General features: G+C 35.0%; 1 protein-coding gene and 1 long non-coding RNA gene across 5 annotated transcripts; one reads left to right on the top strand and one right to left on the bottom strand.

Annotated features, from left to right (window-relative positions):
• Nucleotides 1-425: 425 nt before the first annotated feature.
• On the bottom strand, nt 426-8,201 carry LOC139099794 (uncharacterized). 2 transcript variants are annotated; one of them, XR_011545361.1, is made up of 3 exons: nt 8,187-8,201; nt 1,383-1,559; nt 426-1,163 (listed from the first exon to the last, which is right to left on the bottom strand). It is a non-coding gene; the product is annotated as an uncharacterized lncRNA (long non-coding RNA). The 2 variants fall into 2 exon arrangements; XR_011545360.1 differs by lacking the exon at nt 8,187-8,201 and adding an exon at nt 4,329-4,344.
• Nucleotides 2,974-20,634, top strand: Kank (kank). Of its 3 annotated transcripts, none has more exons than XM_070652280.1 (7): nt 2,974-3,132; nt 6,728-7,340; nt 14,856-16,317; nt 17,954-18,382; nt 18,724-19,033; nt 19,086-19,427; nt 19,876-20,634. In XM_070652280.1, exons 2-7 carry the CDS (start codon nt 6,857-6,859, stop codon nt 20,020-20,022), a joined length of 3,174 nt encoding a protein of 1,057 aa, XP_070508381.1. In that variant the 5' UTR covers nt 2,974-3,132; nt 6,728-6,856; the 3' UTR covers nt 20,023-20,634. The 3 variants fall into 3 exon arrangements, with proteins under 3 accessions (XP_070508381.1, XP_070508382.1, XP_070508383.1); XM_070652281.1 differs by lacking the exon at nt 2,974-3,132 and adding an exon at nt 4,673-4,973; XM_070652282.1 differs by lacking the exons at nt 2,974-3,132; nt 6,728-7,340 and adding an exon at nt 12,994-13,276 and having other exon boundaries at nt 19,876-20,633.
• The last annotated feature ends 658 nt before the right edge of the window (nt 20,635-21,292 follow it).

Here is a 21,292-nt window from a genome sequence, read left to right as displayed (position 1 = left end):
CTCATTACAAAATGTCGTTACAAAAAAAATTTTTTGGTTGAGGCTGTTACAAAATCCTAGACCCCACCCCCCACTCCTCCAAAAAAGCGAACGTAATAAGTGAACGGCCCCTAACAACTCCAACGAAAATTCAACTCCAGGCTGACTTGACTACATTCAAGTCTTGACAACGGACTTTATCGTAACCCGTTCTGAATCGAAAGTCCAGCTGGTTTGGAGTCAGCTTTTCTTCTATTTTTACGCTGTGTACCTTTGGGATTAGTGACAAACTATTCTAATTACTAATCCAGAAGGCACAGCGTTGAAATGACCAAAAAACCTAAGATTCCATGAAATCCGACCTCAGGCAAGAGTCCAGTAAGCCCGTTACTAGATTTTAGACCATTTCTCCGCGATATGCCTTCCTGGTAAGTAACTAATAACCATTAAAAATTTGAACTAATTATTTCAATTTATTATCATCTTTAACCATTTCAAAGCTAGAAGTCCACTTGACCTTTACATCAAATCATGAATATTTAGAATACAAAACTCAACTTGACCTCGAGCCTTAATCAAATCTACAATCTACAACCTCAAAAAATTCAAACTTAATTTGAGTAACAATATTCATTAATTTCATCAATCAGCTTCAAAACTCCAATTCTATTTTTAGCAACTTGCTTCGAATAACAATCATTTCCATCAAAATGTAGTGTATGCAGCCTAGTCAATGGATCAAAGACACTTGGATCGACATGTTGAATTCTGTTCTTACCAAATCCAATATATTCAATTTTTGTGTTAAATTTCATCAAATTTTTCTCTAAAATTTCAATTTTATTGTCCCAAATGCTTAAGATTCTCAATTCTGTGAACGGTGCCAAGTCATCAGCATGAATCTCCTTTAATCCTGTCGTCCAAATTGCTAGAAATTCTAAATTATTAAAGAATTTGTCAAGTCCTTTGGGGAAATATGACATGGACTGTCCATTGACACGGAATCCACGGACGTCATAGCTGCTGTGAACTTCCTTATGAAATCCTTTAATTTTTGAGATTCTTGTATTTGGGCTGGTTATTTTGACATCTTGATTTTGTTCACAAAAATAGGCATAGTCAATAGCCCACCAGTAGGTGTAGAACTTGTAGGTGCAGGACAGGTCGACGGTCTTCATTTGAATCTGTTAATGGGAAATAAATATGAATGGAATTTTTGAGAGCTGTGGAAGGTAAACTCAGGTGACAAAGGACCAAAATTGACAAAAACGTCAAAGTTTCTCATTAGAGTTGTCCGTTCCTGAATTTTGACAATTTTAAAATATGAACCTTGAACCAGAGTTGGCAGGACTTTGGAGTCCGGACTCGACTTTAAAGTCCTGCCAACTCTGCCTTGAACTTACCTCAACATTACAGTTAACGATGCTTATCACTCAAAATATGCAGCTTATCAATTTCATCATTGTAGAATTTTATACACAAATTTAATGCATAGTTTAAAAAATTTAAGTCCTATTTTATGAGGCACAATTTAATTTGCGACGCTCTTTGTTTAGCTTCCACTTGTTTCAACGTTCAAGCTATGAATGAATGAGACGAAAGAATCATGTAAATAAAATCAAATTTTTAATGCAAATTTGTTGAGAATAAAAATTTTGAGAATTGTGCTCATCTAAAGGAATTCTTAGTATTTAAAGGAATTAGAACTGTTGATTATTTGTCCATTAAGTTTTTAGGTAATTTTGGAATTTTTGTTGAAGTTGATGAAATTTTCTACAAAAAGAGCAGGGAGAGGGCGAGGGTATTTGGGGAGGTGTGTGGCCATCCTCAAAAATTCACCACCTCCTCTACATACGCCACTACTTGTCTACACTCTCATCCAACTGTAAACAAAAGCCAAGCAATTTCGTGCAAACTTTGAAATTTTCACAAATTCTTAGTATAAGGTCACGGGGTATTTCCAAGAAGGAAAGTTCAAAGGATCAATTATTTCGTACGAACTCACATCAAAAAACTTGGATTTCCCGAATTCCTAATAAATTATTCTCTTTATGCTCAATAAATTTTTGAGTCTTATTTTGCAGTCCAAACAGCTCAGAGAGTAAATAAAATTCAACATAATCTGGGGAATTCCTTGATTGTCATGAAGACAGATTTATTTTATCAGTATTCATGTTAACTGTAAACTATTTTATACCGGTTGAGTTGATTTACTTGGAATAAATAATATGAAAGTGAAGTTACTATCAAAATGGATGATCAGTCAATAGGTCATCTCAATCTTGTTGTCAATATGCTGTTCCTAGAGATTTTGCTGACATTAGGAGGAAGGGATAGGATTGCAAAAGAGTTAAGGAATGTTTTGCTGTTTCTCGGAGCATCACAACTTGAAATCGGTTTGAAATGTTAATGACTGACCACATCCAAATAAGAAATTTCCCGGTCTTCTTCGTAAATTCTTACTACCAGTAAAGTATGACTCTGTTACTCTATGTCAGTAATGGGCAACCTGTGCACCACAGCTTGTTGGTTAGCCACGTCCAAAATCGCATGCGCCTTAAAATTCATGGCATTATAGGTTGCCTACCCTTGTAACATGCCATGGATAGTCCATCTGAAGTGATTGTCTAGAGAAGCGTTATGAGACAAACTGTATTTTTCATCAGAATCAGCCTTCACGTTGTCGTCCAAGCAACTTTGCGTCTTCCAGTTACTACGACGAAGCAGCGGCACCCTGACAAATATGTCATACTGCTTGGTCGACTCAAACAATTCCATTTTCATATCAAACTTATGATAAAACAATCAAAATATTCCTAACGTCCTCAAAAAATTCAAATTTCCTCTTACTCTCCACAAAAATTCCCCTTCTCCAAAAAAAATCTCTCAATCCAGATCAATAAGAAGATCACTTTCCATCTCCTTCCTACATACATTTAGTAGACATTTTATACACCTTTATATTCAAGACAATCACGAATTAAGGGGAAAGTGCAGGGTATCCAACTGCAGTCATGTTTTTTTTTTCATCGTCTCAGTGAAGACAGTCACAGGAACTAGACTTGATTATTATTTTTAAGTTTTAAGCTGTAAAAATCCACAAAGAATGTGAAAAATAATTATTAAAAAAAGGCTCAAAATTGACAGTGTCAGGTGAGGCTTAACATATGGGATTGTTGGATGTTGTGGATGTAAATTGCGCATCTGGTGATCGGTGCGGGGATATACTGAGCATGTAGGAGGCAATTTGAGTGATTTTTTCATGTTTTTTTTGGGTAAAATTGTCAAAATTTCCAAAATTTTGGCACCAAAAAGTTGGATTGACTGCACCTGGCTAGATCCATAAAAAAATATGCAGCTATTGAGCATGTAAATAGAGAAGGCGGTGAAAGTGTGTTGGTGTGTGATTTCGAGAAATTTTTTTTGCAGTCTTTGTACTGCACGTCGATCATCAATTGGCGATTAATAGCTGTAAACAATTGAAATTTGTGGACGAGATCATCAATGAATAATGTAGCGGAACTTACTGTTCATTCAATATTGAGGATCAATTCATTCACAAAAAAATAAGACATAGAAAAGAATGTCTCATGTTTTAGGGGAATCAGTGTGGATCGGGAATTGATTTTTCGAGACTTTTTTGGGGGAATTTTTGGTGGTTTTTTGATGGTTTTTGTTAGTTTGTGTCAAAAGTGGTGTACTCCGTACGGTTTTTGGTTACTTATCAATTTAGCTTAAGTATCAATAAGTGTCAATAGTAGTGTAGGCTGTGCGGTTATGTGACTGATTTAGTATTATGCAGTCTATTTGCTATCAATGTAGTCAAAAGTCAACTAATATATCTACAAAAGGTCAATAGTCGTGTGCTCCGTATGGTCCTGGTAACCTCACTACCTATTTGTGTCAATAGTCGTGTATTCTAAACCGTTCTGATAGTTTGATTGCCAAAAAAGTGTTAAAAGTCGTGAACTCTGTACGGTTCTAGTCGCTTGATTACAAAAAGTGTCAATAATCGTGTAATTAATGCGGTTCTTGTAGTTTGACTGCCAATATGTGTCAATAGTCGTCTACTGCGTACGGTTAAGGTAGCTTATTGCTAACTACCTTTTATTGTCAAAAGTCGTGTATTCTGTACAGTTCTGGTAGCTTATTTACCTTTTTTTGTCAAAATTCGTATGTTTCGTACGATTTTAGTAATTGGACTAATGATAAGTATCAAAAGTCTTGTGATTCATACAGTTTTCGGGTATTCTTTATGATTTATGCACCTTATCTACCAATAAGTGTCAAAACTCGTGAGAAAATCACAGTTCTGGTAGTTTAATTCCCTAAAAACATCAAAAACTCACCAAAATGTCAAAAGTCGCACTCTCCACACGATTCCACCCACAATCCCAAACACTATGAATCAGAATATCATCTAATCCAACCTAATCCCAGGTTCCAATAACCCCTACTAATCCCTCACATACGTAAAAAATTATGAAGAGAAAACTTGAACTGCATGTGCCTTAACGTCGTTGCTTGTTATGATTTCATATTTATTTTTTTGTTATTTTCATCATCTCTACGCTCTCACCTGCACATTCACACACATTTACATGCCATTTGTGTGACTTAGATCAGGAGTGGACAACCTTTGTGACGCGGTCCACCAAAAAAAATGGTTGGAATTGCCATGAATCGTACGTTGTATGCGGTTTTGGTCAAAATATGCCAAAGTGGACCACAAAAACCAAAGGTTGAGCACCCCTGACTTAGATAAACAATCCAAAAATACCAAAAAAGTGCGACTGTGCCTTCTTCTTGCTTATTGTGACGACATTGAGACAATTAGGGAGTAAAAATTGGAATTAACTTAATTAAGTGCTGAACAACGACTTTGTGGATTAATTGGCTGCAAATTGACATGATCTGTGATCAGTGATGATAATTATTGCTGGAATTAATGATGCAGTTCAAGTGATTATTAATGTTCACGACTTATTGTAAAGGCAATAAAAATATTTTTATGGGTGGCATATGGTGTGGTGTAAATAGCTATGGGAGATACGTGTGGATTGACTTAGTAAACTTTGGGAATTGTTTTAGTGTAGTTGAGGGAGAAATTGTGTTTAAAGTGGTGTGGGATGTGTGGGTTTGGTGCAAAGTTGATGAAATTAGTCAAAAGTCGTGTAACTTATTCGGTTTTGATAGATAATTAATGAAATAATACAAAAGTCGTGCGTTTTATACGATTTTGGTACAAAATTAATCAAATGTGTCAATAATAGTGAAGTGGGTGCGGTTTTTGGTAGATTTTTGATGCAAATGTGTCTAAAATTGTGTAAATTGTGCCATTTTGACTACTTTGTAGATTATGAGTCAATAATTGTGTGACCAGTGCAATTTTGGTGCACAATTCATCAAATTTGTCAAAAGTTGTGAATTATGGACGATTTTGGTAATTTTCAAGTCAAAAGTCGTAAAATCTGCACGATTGTGATACTACTATATCAAAATGTGTCAAAAGTAGTGTGTTTTGTTCTACTTTTGGTAATATTTTGATCAATTGTGTCAATAATCGTGCAATTTGTACTGTTTTTGGTTCATAAATGATCAAAATATGTCAAAAGTCGAGTTGCCTGTGTGATTCTGGTAGATATTTTGATCAAATGCATCAATAGTCGTGTAGTCTGTGCTGTCTTACAACCTATTTCAAAAATTTGTCAAAAATCATGTGATCCGTGCGGTTTTGGTACAAAATTAATAAAATATCTCAAAATTCGTATGTTTTGTGGGGTTTTTTACAGTTCTTTTGATCATAATGTGTCAATAGTCGTGTAGATTGCACGACTTTGGTACAAAACTGATCAAAAAGTGTCAAATGCCGTCCATTCCATCGCGTTCTAATACCCCTAATATCCATAATTGCCTCAATCTAGTCAAACATCCACTCAAACTCGAGTAAACATTCAACTCCAAAAACATCAAACAAAAAGACAGAAAATCTGGCAATTCCGCTCAAAAAAAAAAAAAAAAAGGCAGTAAGAAGAAGTGCCATTCTCGAGCAAATCATTTTCATATTTAGATAGATGATTCAAGTGCTAACAATCGTGTCTTAATTTCGCATATAGAAAAAGAAGTCAAGCCACACACAGCAAAAGAAGACGGACTGGATCTTTAACATTTTGCTGTAAACATATTGGAACTGCTGTTTATGTTAATTTACATGTTTTTTGTGGATTTAATTAATTAAATATTGTAAATTTAATGTCGAGGAACAATCGAGGTCGGAATTGGAAATTTAAATGAATCGGAACTGGTTTTTGAGACAAAAGATTGGGGACAGTTGAGGAAAAATGGTGTAAAGTCGTATAATATGCACGATTATTGGAAGATTTGATTATTTAGGGACCAATTTTGTACCAAAACCGCATGTAAAACACTATTTTTGACACAGGTTGATAAATTGATCCAAAAACCGTGAAGGCTATACGACTATTGACGCATTTGATCAATTTTGTACCAGAACCGGACAGGCTACATGTCTAAAATCTCATTTGATCATTAAAGCACAAAAACCGTACAACCTACACGACTATTGACATATTTGATAAATAAATTGCCAAAATCGTACATTTTACACTACTTTTGACACAACCAGTTGAATATTCTCCCAAAAACCGCACACAGCCAACGACTATTGCTGCATCATTTCCTCCAATGCACTACTCAACCTTACTAATTCCTCTAATTCTCATTTTAGATCGAATAAAATAGTTCAAAGAACTTCCAACAACAAAAAGACTTCCAACAATCATCGAAAAAAGACTTTCCTATGATCAACTAAACATATCAATCAATTCCAACAACAAGTATCAAGCAAGTCCCAGTCATGTCATCACCAGCAACCCTCCAGAACTCCTCATCATCAACCCTCATCCTCCCATACGGCTACCAAATTGACTTAGACTTTATTAAGTACTGCGAAAATGTCACAAATGTCGATCATTCAGATGCGGAACTCCAACGCAAGAATCGTCGTCGCCAGCGTCAGTCAATGGAAGTTATGCTCGGCATACAGTTTGAAATGCAACAACAAATGAATCAGGCGAGTGAATTTTGGGAGAAAAAGGCACCGGAACCGCCACCAAGAACACATTTGCATTCAATTGAGTCACCGATTGTACCAAAATTGACATCAAGGCAGCAGATGGAGACAAAATGGGATCCAGCATTGTCTGAGGTTGTTGATGATTTTGAAAAGACATTGGAAAGAAGTAAGAAGGTTAAGGAGAATGTCAATAAGAAGGAGAAGGTAGAGAGGATGAAGGATGGAAGTAGAAGTAGAAGTAGGAGTAAGGAGAACCTGTTGAATGGTGAGTTTAAACTTTGGAATATTTGGAAGTAATTTTGGGTAGGATGATCTAATGGATTCAGAACTATATAAGCCTCCTTATGGCAATCTAACCCAAACTCCGTGTGTCACGGTAAGCCACGATCTAGAACCCATACGACATGGGGTTCATGACATTTGGCTTCATACTATTGAATCTCAGCACACAGTGTGGGTATCACTGTCTTCAAATATGGAAGATGGTTATCCGAAGGGTTAGATTTTTGGGTCATGACTGAAGATCTAAATGGTCAGAAGGGGTACAGATGGGATAGATTAAGATTGACAGGAGGATTAGGGAGTCGAAACCTACTGGATTCTAGAGTCTGACTTCTTTGGAAATGGAGTTCGGGCTAGTTCTTCAATAGATTCTTTGATCGTAGTGTCTTAGCTTATAAGATTTGGGTTTCACGTTTTACATACAGACATACCCAAGGGTCGACTCCTTCGGTCGACTTCCCTGGTGATACGGTATTATACGGTATATTTACGTACCTACTTCCTTGAGTAGGGCTTACAGGGGTCCATTGTCGAGTTTAGATAACGTCTGTAGACATCTGTGTCTATCGTTCGATATTATACGGTATAGGTACGCTATATGATACGGTAAGGGTATACCTAGGTATACCGGGTGTACCTGTCAGATACCTGGTCTGACTAAAGGGTATAAACTGACTAAAGGTTATTCCTGGCTTAGTATACTGGTAGGTAAACCTGTACTGTCCTAATGGAACATCGGTGTCACAGTTGAGTACTAAATTGGTACGGCATTGTCTATTCATGCCTTATAATCCTCTTCAAAGACCCCTTAAAACCACTCATAAATTACCCCATAAATTGACCTTAATAATCATCATCTCCTTCCTCAGACTGCTTCAATTTTTTCAAAAATATCAAAAATTTTGATCACCCACAACAGCCTCCATAAGACTGACTGACTCTTTTTTTGATCTGTCAACAAGATAAAGAAGACAAAACACGGAAAAGAAATTTCTTTTGCGTACCAAAAATAGAAAAACTTAATTTGGCGTGTCTGAGTCGGCTTTGAAGTGTCATTCAGCTGATATTCATTTATCAACAATTACTGTTTATGTGCGTAATCGCCTACTTTGTTATCAGACAAATTGGTATTTTGGGTGATGACTTTTTTAATTATTACACATTTGTGGGGCTTGATATCAAGTTTTAGGATGTAATCTAATAATGTGATCGATTCACTTTTTTGAGTTCTAGGTTGTGGGAGTTTTGGTAGAATTTCCAAAAGCCGTTAAAATTTCAAATTGTCCAAAAATCGTTAAAAAATCAAATTTCTAAAAATCCGTTCAAAATTTAAATTTCCAAAATACGTTAAAAATTCTGATTTCCAAAAAAAACGTTAAAAATTCAAATTTCAAAAAGCCGTTAAAAATTAAAATTTCCAAAAAACGTTACAAAACTCCCTAATTTCCCAATTAATTATCCACATTTGATTTACATCCATATGATCATCATCATGATCATCATCCACACGCGCCTATCCTCTCACAACATCTCTCAACCACAACACCTGATCACCTCTCACAAGACATCACTTTTTTAGCTCTAATTTATCGATCATGAGTCTGTCTCAATAGCCAGCACAGCTTTACTTTTTACATAATAATTTCACATGAATAAAGTCGTCAGAATGTCAAAGCCCTTTTAGTTGCTGTTTTTGACTTTCTTCATCATTTCACACTTAGTTATTCATGTATTACTCATTTTTCATTATTAAGCATGTGCCTTCACTTTTAAGGGGCACAGAATATAGACACAACACAAAAATTGATGAGCTGAACTAAAAAGAGAAAAAAAAAGTAAATGTTTTTGGCTGCCAATAATTGGCTGTTGTTTATGAGGTGCTGAATATTTTGGTAGGTTGGGGTGGACTAGGCAGATTGTCTTTTTGGAGTTGGAGATTAGGGAGGGGTAGTTATAAGGGGGTAGTTCCAGAATATTGACCAAATTGTCAAGTTTGCCTAAATTTTTCATAAATTTTTCCTTAAAAATTCCCCAAAAAATTCCCCACAAGAAAAATGCGCTCTAAACACCAACTTATCATAACCAGTGCCTTTCTTACTTGTCAATTTTTTTTTCTTTATTTCTCACACATTTTCACACATATTTTTTTTTTTTTGCACATAAAATTATTTTTTTCTTAATTTTTCATTCAGTTTTCGATTTGCCTTTGACGGACGCGTTCACGACTCGAAAGTTTAAAAAAAAATGAAAAAATAAAGAAATTAAAAAAAAGTTAATTAAACAATAATAAAAAAATGAAATAATTAATTAAATATAAATGAAAAAAGATTGTTTTTACGAGCTAATTAATCAAGTGAAATTTGAATTTTTTTTTTACTATTTTTTGTGCTGTACTGAGAAATATTTACGATGCTGCGGGTAGCAGTGCTACATATGTGTAGCTATGGCAAATATGTATTTATCAATGCCATTTAGACAATTCTTAATTGGAGCTTTGTGTTAAATGAAATAAAATTTAAAATCGAAGAAGTTCAAATGAAAAAATAAGAAAAAATGAGATTGAAATTGTGCGAAAAATTGAGGAAAATTTTCCGTTAAATTGTGAAGAAAAATGGGAATTTAATTGGATAATTTGTGAGAAAATTAGGAATTAAAAAAGTCTTAATTTGTGAGATTGAGATAAAAAAAATTATTTTTGATTTTTAAGAATTTAAAACTTGAAAAATTGAAAATTCAAATTTTAAAATTTTAGAATTTTAAATTTTTTAAATTTCCAAAAATCCAAATTGAGTTTTTTACATCTTAAAAAAATTTAAATTTAAAATTCTTTTAATTTAAAAAAAAATGAAAATTGAAAATTTTTAAAAGTTTTGAAAATTAAAATAAAATTTAAAAAAACTCAACAATTTATTATAAATCGAAAATTTGAAATTTTAAAAAATTTTGAAAATTTTAAAAAAGTTCCAAAAATTAGAATTGAAAAATTTTAAAAGAAAAGAAAAATTAAAAAACTTAAAAACTTTGAAAAATTTAAATCCAAAAAAAAATTTAAATAATTTTAAAAATGTCTATGAAAATTCAAAAAAAAAAAAAATTAAAAAAATTTAAAAAACTTTAAAAAAATTCAAAAAATTTAAAAAAAAATCAAAATATTCAAAATAAATTTTTTTTTGAAAATTCTAAAAACTTTTAAAAATTAAATTAAAAAATTTTTAAATTTTAAAAATTTTAATTTAATTTTCAAAAATTATCCGTTAAAGATTCAAAATACCCAAATTCAACCCTTTTCATCCTTTACCCCTCCAATCCATCTCTCCCCATCAACTCTCAAATTGACTTCCTCATCCATCCCCCTCACATCACGTCCACGACTTAAACTTCTCCTACGTCACCAAAACGATGTCAACCTTTCCTCATAATTTATGAGCCATTCTGTCTTTATTTCTGACGATCACAGTCACAATCTTATTTTTGATCTTTTATTTTTATTTACAAAAATAAGATTTTTTATTTAAAAATAGTAAAAAGAAAGCAAGAAGAAATTTTAAAGATTTTTTACAAGGTTCAATGTTGTTCGGTGATGACAAGCATGACAACAACAACAAACGGATATACAATGCCGTTCTGCATCACATTGAGCTAATTATTTCATTTGTTTAGTTAATGAGAGTAGATTTGGGAATAGTGTGGATTAGGATGTGTATTGGGGAATTTAGGGGATGTAACTGGTCATTTGAGAAATTTGCTGGCTTTACGGGAGCTGCTTGATGCTGAAAATGCCGGTTTAAGACCTGTTATGCCCCACGACCTCCAGTAGACATCTTCTAAGGTGCCTGTTTAGGATGTGAGGAAGACCATGGATCACAGTTGATCTATACGGTCATCGAAGTAATTAATTAAGCTGGCTGTTGATCCAATGGAGTTCTATGTCCATCAATAGCTGCTTCAAATAAGTTATCGGGTCTATCTTGTGGCTATTCAGGCTATTTACCCTAAAATACCCTATTTTAGTCCATATGTGATGTCATTTGATACTATGAGCAGTCTTAATAGTGACACAGAGTTCAATAGACCTTTTTTTGTTCTAAAAACCCCAATTTTCCTTCAATTTCCCTCAATACTATCCCTTTAAAATTCTAAAAATTCCTAAAATTCCGACTCAATCTGATTAAAACTTAGTAAATTTTCCACAACAAATCCAACTCATAGGTCACTGAAATTATTAAATATTATTCACACATTTCCATAAACAAAGCAAAAAATTACTGAAAAAAAATGATTCAAATTCGATGACTAATTAAATTAAATTATCAAATAGATCGTCATCACCCGAGCTTTGTGATACAATTTCTTATCGCACTTTAAGTCAATGAATTTGCTTAGCCTTATTATTTTTTTTTGTCAACTACTATCATTTTTCTTTATCAAAATAGTATGAGGAAACACCTTCTAATACAAATGATCGTGTGCTATGTGAGAATTAAAGTTGATTCTATAATATAAACAAAGCGTGATATAGTTCTTAGGGTGACAAGATGATCAGTTTTAGTGTATAACTAATGGGACATTAAGATTGTCTGAATCATTACTTATTTCTCTGGGTGTACAGATCAACTTTAATCCATAGCCTTCCTAAGATAACACCCAAAACGGGCTCTATCCCTTTGTCAATTGACGATACCAAGTGCAATACTGCCTCTATCGATAGAATCCTTTTAGAAGTTCTTTGGAATGTCTGTATCAAATTAGCATAAATTGGTTAATTGATCTAAAATCTGGAACTAGAGCTGCATAACTATGACATTATGATCATAAACCGAATTCAGAATTAATTACAATCCGGCATGTTACTGTTAAGGTTTGGAATGGTATCAAAATGATCAGCTTGATAAATCCATGATTCGGAATGGTGCCAGCAATGTCTAGCCTGATACTGTATTCAACTTGAATCTATATTTGGATCAAAACCTGCATCTAGTCAGAGTCACACATGTTTTGGTCTGAATTTTGAATCAATAAACCTATTAGTGATATTTAGGGTAGCCTGACAGTCTGGGAATACTAAATTCTCAATATTTTGATCATATGACATCCTATAGTGTCCTTAATTGAATCCCAAATCAAAATTGATCCTGAAATTTTGACTGTGACGGTATTATTGACCTCTAGAAGTCACTGTGTCTCAATAAGCCCTTATCATAAGCCCTTAATTCCTCAAATACTCAATACAAATCCATTTTATAATATAATTCAATATTAATACTTCAAAATGTCCCCATACGTCCGTTCCGTAAAGTTCAAGTTTGATCCATGGCCTCCCTCAGTTGGCGCCTGAAACTAGCTCCACTGCTTGTCCAAATTCCCCATAATATCCCCAAAATTCCCTCCCTTTTGTCCTCCACTTCACTCAAATCACAAATAAATTTATCTCAATTCTCACAAATATTTTTTTTTATCTCAATTCACAACCTCAAGTGTCATAAATTCCTGTTTTTTTTTTTTACTTTTTCATACAATTGTGCATTCTTCTCACTTTTTCAGTTCTTTTTTATATTCAGTAGTAATCAATGTGTTCGTGAATAAAGTTGATAATTTTTTTTTATATTTTATTGTGATAATTTTGAGATTAATTTTTTTTTTTTACAAATGGAATTGACTTACATTGACTGTTGACAGTGAAACTTAAAATGGCTTTTAACAAGAATTGTACACAGTTTTTGACATTTTGATACTTGTTGTTTTATTGACAAGAGATACGCAATATAAAGTGAATTTATTTTAGTGCTTAAAATTGAGAGGAATTTTTATAAAAAAATAAGGAAAATTGAAAATAGCCAAAAAAAATGAAGGATCAAAAGCAACCAAGGGAAGTCAAACGCCGATTTTCATTCAATCAATTGAAAAGGGCGATGTTATTTGGTTAGTATATGGATGTAAATGGGAAGAATCAAGGGTATGCCAAAATTAGATGCACAGGCAGTCCAAATTGCAGGCCTTGGCATCCGGATGCGCATCTAGAACGATAAAATCTGCAAACCTGTGAATCTTGGCAAACCTTAGAAGAATTTAATCTATTTTTGGTGATTTTCATCAAATTTGTGTCAATTTCATGACACTTGGTGTCCAAAAATGTCAATTTTGTCCCTTAGGGACGTCGTCATGCTGACTTTAGAGTTGACAGAACCCCATTTTGGTGTCTGACACCGACATAGTCCTTCTGGTGTCCAGAATACTCCGACATAGTCCAACTGGAGTCTAGTAGAGTCCATTTCCAAGATTCCTGTCAGTTCTGGTTGACTTAAAGCTTACTTTCTTCCTTCCTTGGTTTGGGAGTCATTGACGTGTTTAGAGAACGATTGTAGTAACGACTGTAGTTTAGTAACGACTGAATGCTCTTTTTTTCAATGAATTTAGTCATTTCGGTAGATTGAAAACCTTAGCGTTCTTCTTTACACGTCCAATCCAGGATCTTTTTGCTTAATGCAGGACTTACTGCTTAGTCTACCCAGAATTAAGCTGCAAAACACATCAGTCTCCGAATTTCTTATACATACCGGTTTCCGAGAATGTATAATTTGACCTACAAGCTTGTTATTGTAAATTAGTATGAATTATTAACAAGTATAAAGTCACGAGGATCGAAAATTTGTGATTCATTGAACAAAAACTGCATAAAAATTAAGTAAAGTTAATAAATATTTTGATCTGATTTATTTAGTGACACATCAACAAATACTGATGATTTCATCATTGATATTATCGATGCAATGTCTTATCTAAAGCATGTAGATTAGAGATTGTTTGGGTGTTAAATAATGCCAAAAATAGCATTTTGAGGGATTCAATCTTTTAATTAATGAGAGGTTTTAAAGCTCACTTTGGATTATGTAACTAGTCCGACCCCAACCCTTTTTCCTGATTACGGTTATGTAACTCCGTCCGAACATTTCTTAAAGTCGTAATATGTCCTGAAAATCTTGAAATTATTGGACAAAAACAGTTTTCTATGCTGCTTTGTTGCAATGAAATGAAAAAGAAAATACCAGGAATCGAAAGTTAGTGGCTATGATCAAGTATCACCAAAATGTGTGCTGTGTCATAAATCAGTCAGAACAAACACTGCTTTAATTAATTGAATTTGAGCTGAAGTAGCTCATGATCCATGTGATCCATATGAACCAACCGAACAGACAAAGATAATGCTATCATAGTACCGTACCCGAATACCCCAAATTGGTTAATCGATCAAAAGTATGGCTCCAGATTGGCATGACATCTGGATTCAAAAAGACTCTGGCATCAAGTCAAAGGTTCGCTATGAGACCGACATCAAGCCAGAGTCGAGCTAGCATTAAGGAGAGTTTGATCCGAACTAATAAGCCTTTCCCTTGCTTAAGGAAGCTTTGGGTTAGGGGTACTGAGGCAGTATCCTAATTATGCTACATGAAATCCAAATTACTAATTAATCTAATAAATCTCTTCAATTTTCCAATTTTAGACAATTGCATCCCAAACAACCATCATGCAAAACCATCACGTACATCATTATCACCGAAAAAAGACACATTGCATCACATATCCATCGAATCAATTGATGGTTCATTGTTGATGCAACAGAATGGAACTGAAACCTTATCATCATCAACAGAAGTTTTCTATAAAAAGCGCATTTTTGACCTTGAGGAACAAACAAAATTGATTCCATTGCTACAAATGCAAATTGAGTCATTAAAAGACGAACAGAAGCAGTTAGTGCTGCAATTGGAAGCATCCCGAGCACCGTCAAGCTCATCAAGTTCCTCACCGGCACAACAGACCCACTTCCAGATCCACAGGGTGTCACCAGTGTCCTTAAATTCCATGAAACTCAACACAAATGTCCTAACAAAGAGAAATGTTGGAACTAACACAGCTATGGTGCTTTCAAGGGATGTCGGCATCATGAGTGACAAAAAGACATTCAGCAATGCTGCAACAATCACCGATTTTAGACTAGCATGTGATGGCGATGGAGGCAGGCTGTACAGTGAGAAGGATTTAAAGAAGACAGTCGAGTTGGTGCACTCGAAGATGCGTAAAGCTATGGTGTCTGTCGGTGTACAGCATGTAGACAACAAAACCCTTCGAGACGCTGGTGTACAGCATGTAGAGAACAAGCCATCAAGGGACGTCGGTGTTGGAACTAAAATTCACGTTACAAATGCCTCAAGCTCTACAGATGAGCCACATTTAGTCATGACACCAACAAAAGTCATCAATATTGATGCACAGTCAGCCATTGCCGACCCAATCCCATCCACACTTCCATCAGTTTCCCTAAAAGACCTCGCAAAACCACCCGTCACACGACACAACACAACACAAACAACACAAGGTGCTGTACAACATCAAATGGTCCAAGTCACGCCATATGGCTGCAATAAAGGCACAGATTCAATTGACTTAGTCAGAACAGTCAATCGTGCGACAGGAACTGAAATGATTTACAAAAGAGATCAAACAGTTAATACCAGTGACTTAATAAAGACACAAAATACAGCAACAAATACAACTGTTGAGCCACAAGTTACCAAACGAACAACATCATCAAATACGGAAGCAGTTCCAACAAAGACAATTGGAATTAACTACGAGCCAGTCATTGAGCCATCATCATCAAAGGAGAGCATGAAGGAATACACATCAAAGATACCACGTCCAAGTCCAAGTGTTCAAAGGAAATTCACACGACAGGATACATTTACTGTAAATACAATAGCACCTGTGTCACTGACATCAATTACAACAACAACGACAGTCATTAAGTCACCAAGTCCAATACTTAAGTCACCAAGCTATTATGCCAAGTCACCACATTTGCCAATATCATCAAATCCATCGTCATTATTTGACTTTAGAAGGACACCGGATAGAATTATTGTGACAGATGTGGAGGAGTGTCCAGTTGAGAAGGTGTTGAAGTAAGTATAGAACTAGGAAGACTTAAGGGGAGATGGTAGGGGTTGTAGACTTTAAAAAGATCTGGGTGTCGAGTCGGAACCTTTGGGTGTCGAATCGGAACCTCCGGGTTTTGAGTCGGAACCTTCGGGTGTCGAGTCGGAACCTTCGTGTGTCGAGTCGGAACCTCCGGGTACTGAGTCGGAACCTCCAGGTGTCGAGTCGGAACCTTTGGGTGCCGAGTCGGAACCTTCGTGTGTCGAGTCGGAACCTACGGGTGTCGAGTCGGAACCTTCTGGTGTCGAGTCGGAACCTTTTAGTGCCGAGTCGGAACCTTCGTGTGTCGAGTCGGAACCTACGGGTGTCGAGTCGGAACCTTCTGGTGTCGAGTCGGAACCTTCGGACGTCAAGTCGGAACCTTCGGATGTCGAGTCGGAACCTCCAGTTGTTGAGTCGGAACCTTCGGGTGTCAAGTCGGAACCTCCGGGTACCGAGTCGGAACCTTCGGACACCGAGTCGGAACCTCCGGGTGTCGAGTCGGAACCTTCGGGTGTCGAGTCGGAACCTTCGGGTGTCGAGTCGGAACCTTCGGGTGTTGAGTCGGAACCTCCGGGTGTCGAGTCGGAACCTTCGGGTGTCGAGTCGGAACCTCTGGGTGTCGAGTCGGAACCTCCGGATGTCGAGTTGGAACCTCCGGGTGTCGAGTCGGAACCTCCGGGTGTCGAGTCTATGCTTCTGGGTAGCATCCGAACTCTTAGATGCCATCGATTCCCATACCCAGCCATAACCGTCACCAACAATTCAAACTTCCTTTATCTCCAACAACATCAATTCAAATTCTCTACAAATCCATCCGTTGCATCACAAATTTTCCCACAATTTTCAACCCTCTTACACAATTCATAACATTGCCATTTCCACATCCCCCTCGCACACTCATCTGTCATGCGCATATTCAGTTACCCTAGTGACTTTAAAGACAAAAACACGACATAAAAATTTTTTTGCATATCACAATAGAAAAAGTTTATTAAAATTTAGTGGATTTAGAAGCCCAAAAAAATGTTTGAGGAAATTTTTGATGTTAAACGTGGACGGAACTTATTGGACATGTTTTTGTCGCCAATTGAGGACGATGGGATGCTGAAGGACTTTGATAGGTGGGAAAATTCTGGAATTTTTCTTCAATTTATGTCAAATGTCTTTACAATTTGGGGATTTTGGATGTGGGATGGATGTGTAGGATGATGTAGAATTGTGTTGGATATGGATCAGTTCCAATGGGATTTTGTGGATGGAATTTAGTGAAATTTAATTGAATTTGTGACTAAAAATCAATTTTTGTCGATTTTGTGCTCCTTGGTAGAGTCAGTGATCCAGGGTAGACTGCGGGGTAGACTCCAGGGTAGACTCGGTACTCCGGGGTTGAGTCTCGTACTCCGGGGTAGAGTCTCGTGCTCCGGGGTAGAGTCTCGTGCTCCGGGGTAGAGTCTCGTGCTCCGGGGTAGAGTCTCGAGCTCGACTCCGAACTCCGGGGTAGAATTGATACTCCGGAGTAGAATCCATACTCCGGGGTATAGTCCCCGTGGGGTATACTCCCCCGTGCTGCGGGGTAGAGTCAAAATTTTCTAATTTAATCAATTTCTGTCCTATTTTAAGGCTCACAATGAATCATCAACGAAGTCCATCGCCAGTACAAAAATCACCTGCTCAATCATCGCCCGTCAGTCACTCCGACATTATGGTCGCTGAACCCTTAAAGTCACCACTAGTCGAACAATATCAGCATCATAGTCAGCAACAACAACAACAGCAGTCACAACAAAGTGAGCCAGAACAAGAAGATGACGAAGATGACGATGAGGATGAAGAAGATGAGGAACCAAAAGACGATAAACCAACAAGCATGCCATTACCCTCAAAAATGCCAATGTCACCATCAGTTGAGTATTTGGATGATGATGAGGATGATGATGATGAATATGAGGATGATGAGTTTAATGATGAACAATTGCCATCGAGTATGCCAATGCGACCACCACCAACATCAATATCGACAATTCGATTAGTGCAGGAGGGTAGAATGAGGTGAGTTGGGGATGGGGATTGGGGAATAAGTAAGGAATGGTATGGGTAATTGAGGATTTAGAGCGCATTTATTGGGAATATTAGAATTTTGGATGATTTCTGACATTGCATGCCAAAAAAAGCATGTGAAGCTCATCAATGGAAGCTCAATTTGTGGCACAAGTAAGAAAGTCACCTTATAAATGCAATGTTTAAAGCGCATTTTTTTAAAAAAAATCGGGAATTTTGCCATTTTGACACTTCTGAATGCAATTCCAAATCCATTTAATTTCAATTCACAACAAGTTAGAAAAGCACCATCAACCAACAACTAAAGCGCATTTTCTCCCTTCCATTTTCAGAATTAAGCCATCAAAAGAGATGATTAGTGCCCTAAAGGTCATCAACGATCATCTACAAATCAATCCAGAACCAATAGAATCTCAAATACATTCAGCAAGTCAAATTGCAGCCTGTGAATGGTTCCAAATATCCAGCACGGAAAAAGCCAATCCAGACAATGTTGAGGACTATTTGGACTACTTTGAGGAGCAGTCGTGGGACTTGTTAAGCTACATGGTCAATTTGACTGATAAAAATGGAAATATGGCAATGCATTATGCAGTCAGTCATGGAAATTTTGATGTCGTTTCCATTTTATTGGATTCAAAGGTAAGAATTGCTCATTTTGAACTGAAATTTGACTAAAAATTCATAATTTTAGGTCTGCAACATCAACCAAACCAACAATGCTGGTTATACATGCTGCATGCTTGTATCACTAGCCAAATTATTCATATCCGAACATCGTACCGTCGTCCAAAGGCTCTTTAAGCTCTCCGATGTGAATCTTCGTGCAACGAAAAACTCACAAACTGCCCTCATGCTTGCCGTTAGTCATGGTAATTTTGAAATTGTACAGATGATGGTTGAGGCTGGTGCTGATATTAATATACAGGATGATGATGGATCTACTGCACTTATGTGTGCTGCTGAGCAAGGACATTTGGATATAATTAAATTTTTACTTGCTCAGAATGATTGTGACTCGACGAAGCAGGATGTGGTGAGTGTTATTTTTGAGGTTATGTAAAGTTTGAGGTTAAATTGCTCAATTTTGAGGTTAAGCTGCTCAATTTTGAGGTTAAGTTGCTCTATTTTGAGGTTAAATTGCTCAATTTTAAGGTTAAGTTATTCGATTTTGAGGTTAAGTTTCTCAATTTTGAGGTAAATTTACTCAATTTTGAGGTTAAGTTGCTCAAATTTGAGGTTATGTTGCTCAATGTTTATGGTTATATTGCTCAATAATTGAGGTGATGTAGCCTAAATTTTGAGGTTATGTTGCTCAATATTTAAGGATATGTTGCCCAATATTTGAGGTTATGTTGCTCAATATTTGAGGATATGATTCCCAATGTTTGAGGTTATGTTGCTTAATATTTAAGGTTGTGTAGCCTAAATTTTGAGGTTATATTGCATAAACTTGACTAATAATTCAAATTTTTCAATTTCAGGACGGAAATACAGCTTTAAAAATATCCCTAGAAGCGGGCTACCACGACATCGGATGTCTCCTTTATGCCCACGAGCATTTAATTCGTAGTAAATCGACCGTTAAACGAACACCGTCCAGAAAATCATCAACGAGCTCATTAACGTAAAGTAAATTTGAAGAGTATTAAAAACTTCCACGCGGAAGTTGGTGTAATCCACTAATTTTTAAATTCGATATACACTAATAGGAACACAATTGTCTACCCCTCGTCGTTTACCCCACACCCCCTCACACACATGTAACCCTCAAATTCGAAAGACGTGCAGCAATTGCACAAAAATTCATTTTGCAACATTCCATATCGAAAAAATTTAAACGGTAAATTTCGCGGCTATTGCTGGAAAAAAAATTATTAAAAAAAATTGGAATTATCGAAAAATTAAAATTGAATAATTTTGATTCTAACTTGTATTAACAATCGAGATGAAAATTATTAAAAACAAAAAATATATCACTTATTGTAGTGGATCAAAAAGATTTGAAAAATGTAGACACGTCTAGTTGAGATGTTAGAAATTTGGAGTATTTTTGGTGACTTTTGAGGATGATTTGAAGTGAATTTTAAAATGAAATATTTCGAAAAGTTAAATTTTGTAAAAAATTTTGAGTTTTTATCAAAATTTGAATCGAAAAGATGAAAATTATTGTATTCAATAATTTAAAAATTCAATGAAATCAGATTTTTGAGACCATAAATTTTAAAATTGAATTTTTAATTTCACAAAACCAAAAAAATTTTAAACTTTTCTAAATTTGAAAAATTTTTAATTTTTTTCTTAAATTTTAAAAATTTTAAATATTTTTTTGAATTTAAAAATTAAAATTTAATTTAATTTTTATTTCACTTTTAAGAATTTTAAGATTTTTCCAAGGTTGAAAATTCTGAAATTGATTTAAATATTATTTTTGAAATTTTTTAAATTTTAATTTTTTTAAACGATTTTTTTAATTTAAAAAAATTTACTTTTTGTTTTTAAAATTCTTTTTTTTAAATTCAAAACAAAAAATGTAGAACTTCATTAAAAATTGAATCTCATTTTTAAAACAACAAATAAGTTACCATTTTAATAATTTTTTAAATTTTAATTTATTTGAAAAAAAAATTAAATTTACTGATCTTAAAAAAAAGGTTTGTAAATTTTTCAATAATTCACTTCATAATTTCATCTGAAAAAGTCATCAAAAATTGTATTAAAAAAACATATTGAAAATTGAAAGAATTTATAATTTTACTTAACTTTATTTTCTTTGTATAAAGAATTAATTTCAATTCATAGGTTGTGGAACTAAAAAAACAAATTTAATTTGACATATTTTTCTGTCCTATAATGAGATTTAAAAATTTTGAAAAATTTTTAGATAATTTTGAAATTTAT

Source organism: Chironomus tepperi, unplaced genomic scaffold (assembly GCF_022539635.2).
Source record: "Chironomus tepperi strain 1889 unplaced genomic scaffold, CSIRO-AGI_Ctep_v1 contig_486, whole genome shotgun sequence".
Classification (NCBI taxonomy): domain Eukaryota; kingdom Metazoa; phylum Arthropoda; class Insecta; order Diptera; family Chironomidae; genus Chironomus; species Chironomus tepperi.
Note: the sequence above shows the minus strand (reverse complement) of the source record. Positions and strands in the feature narration are given on the sequence as shown.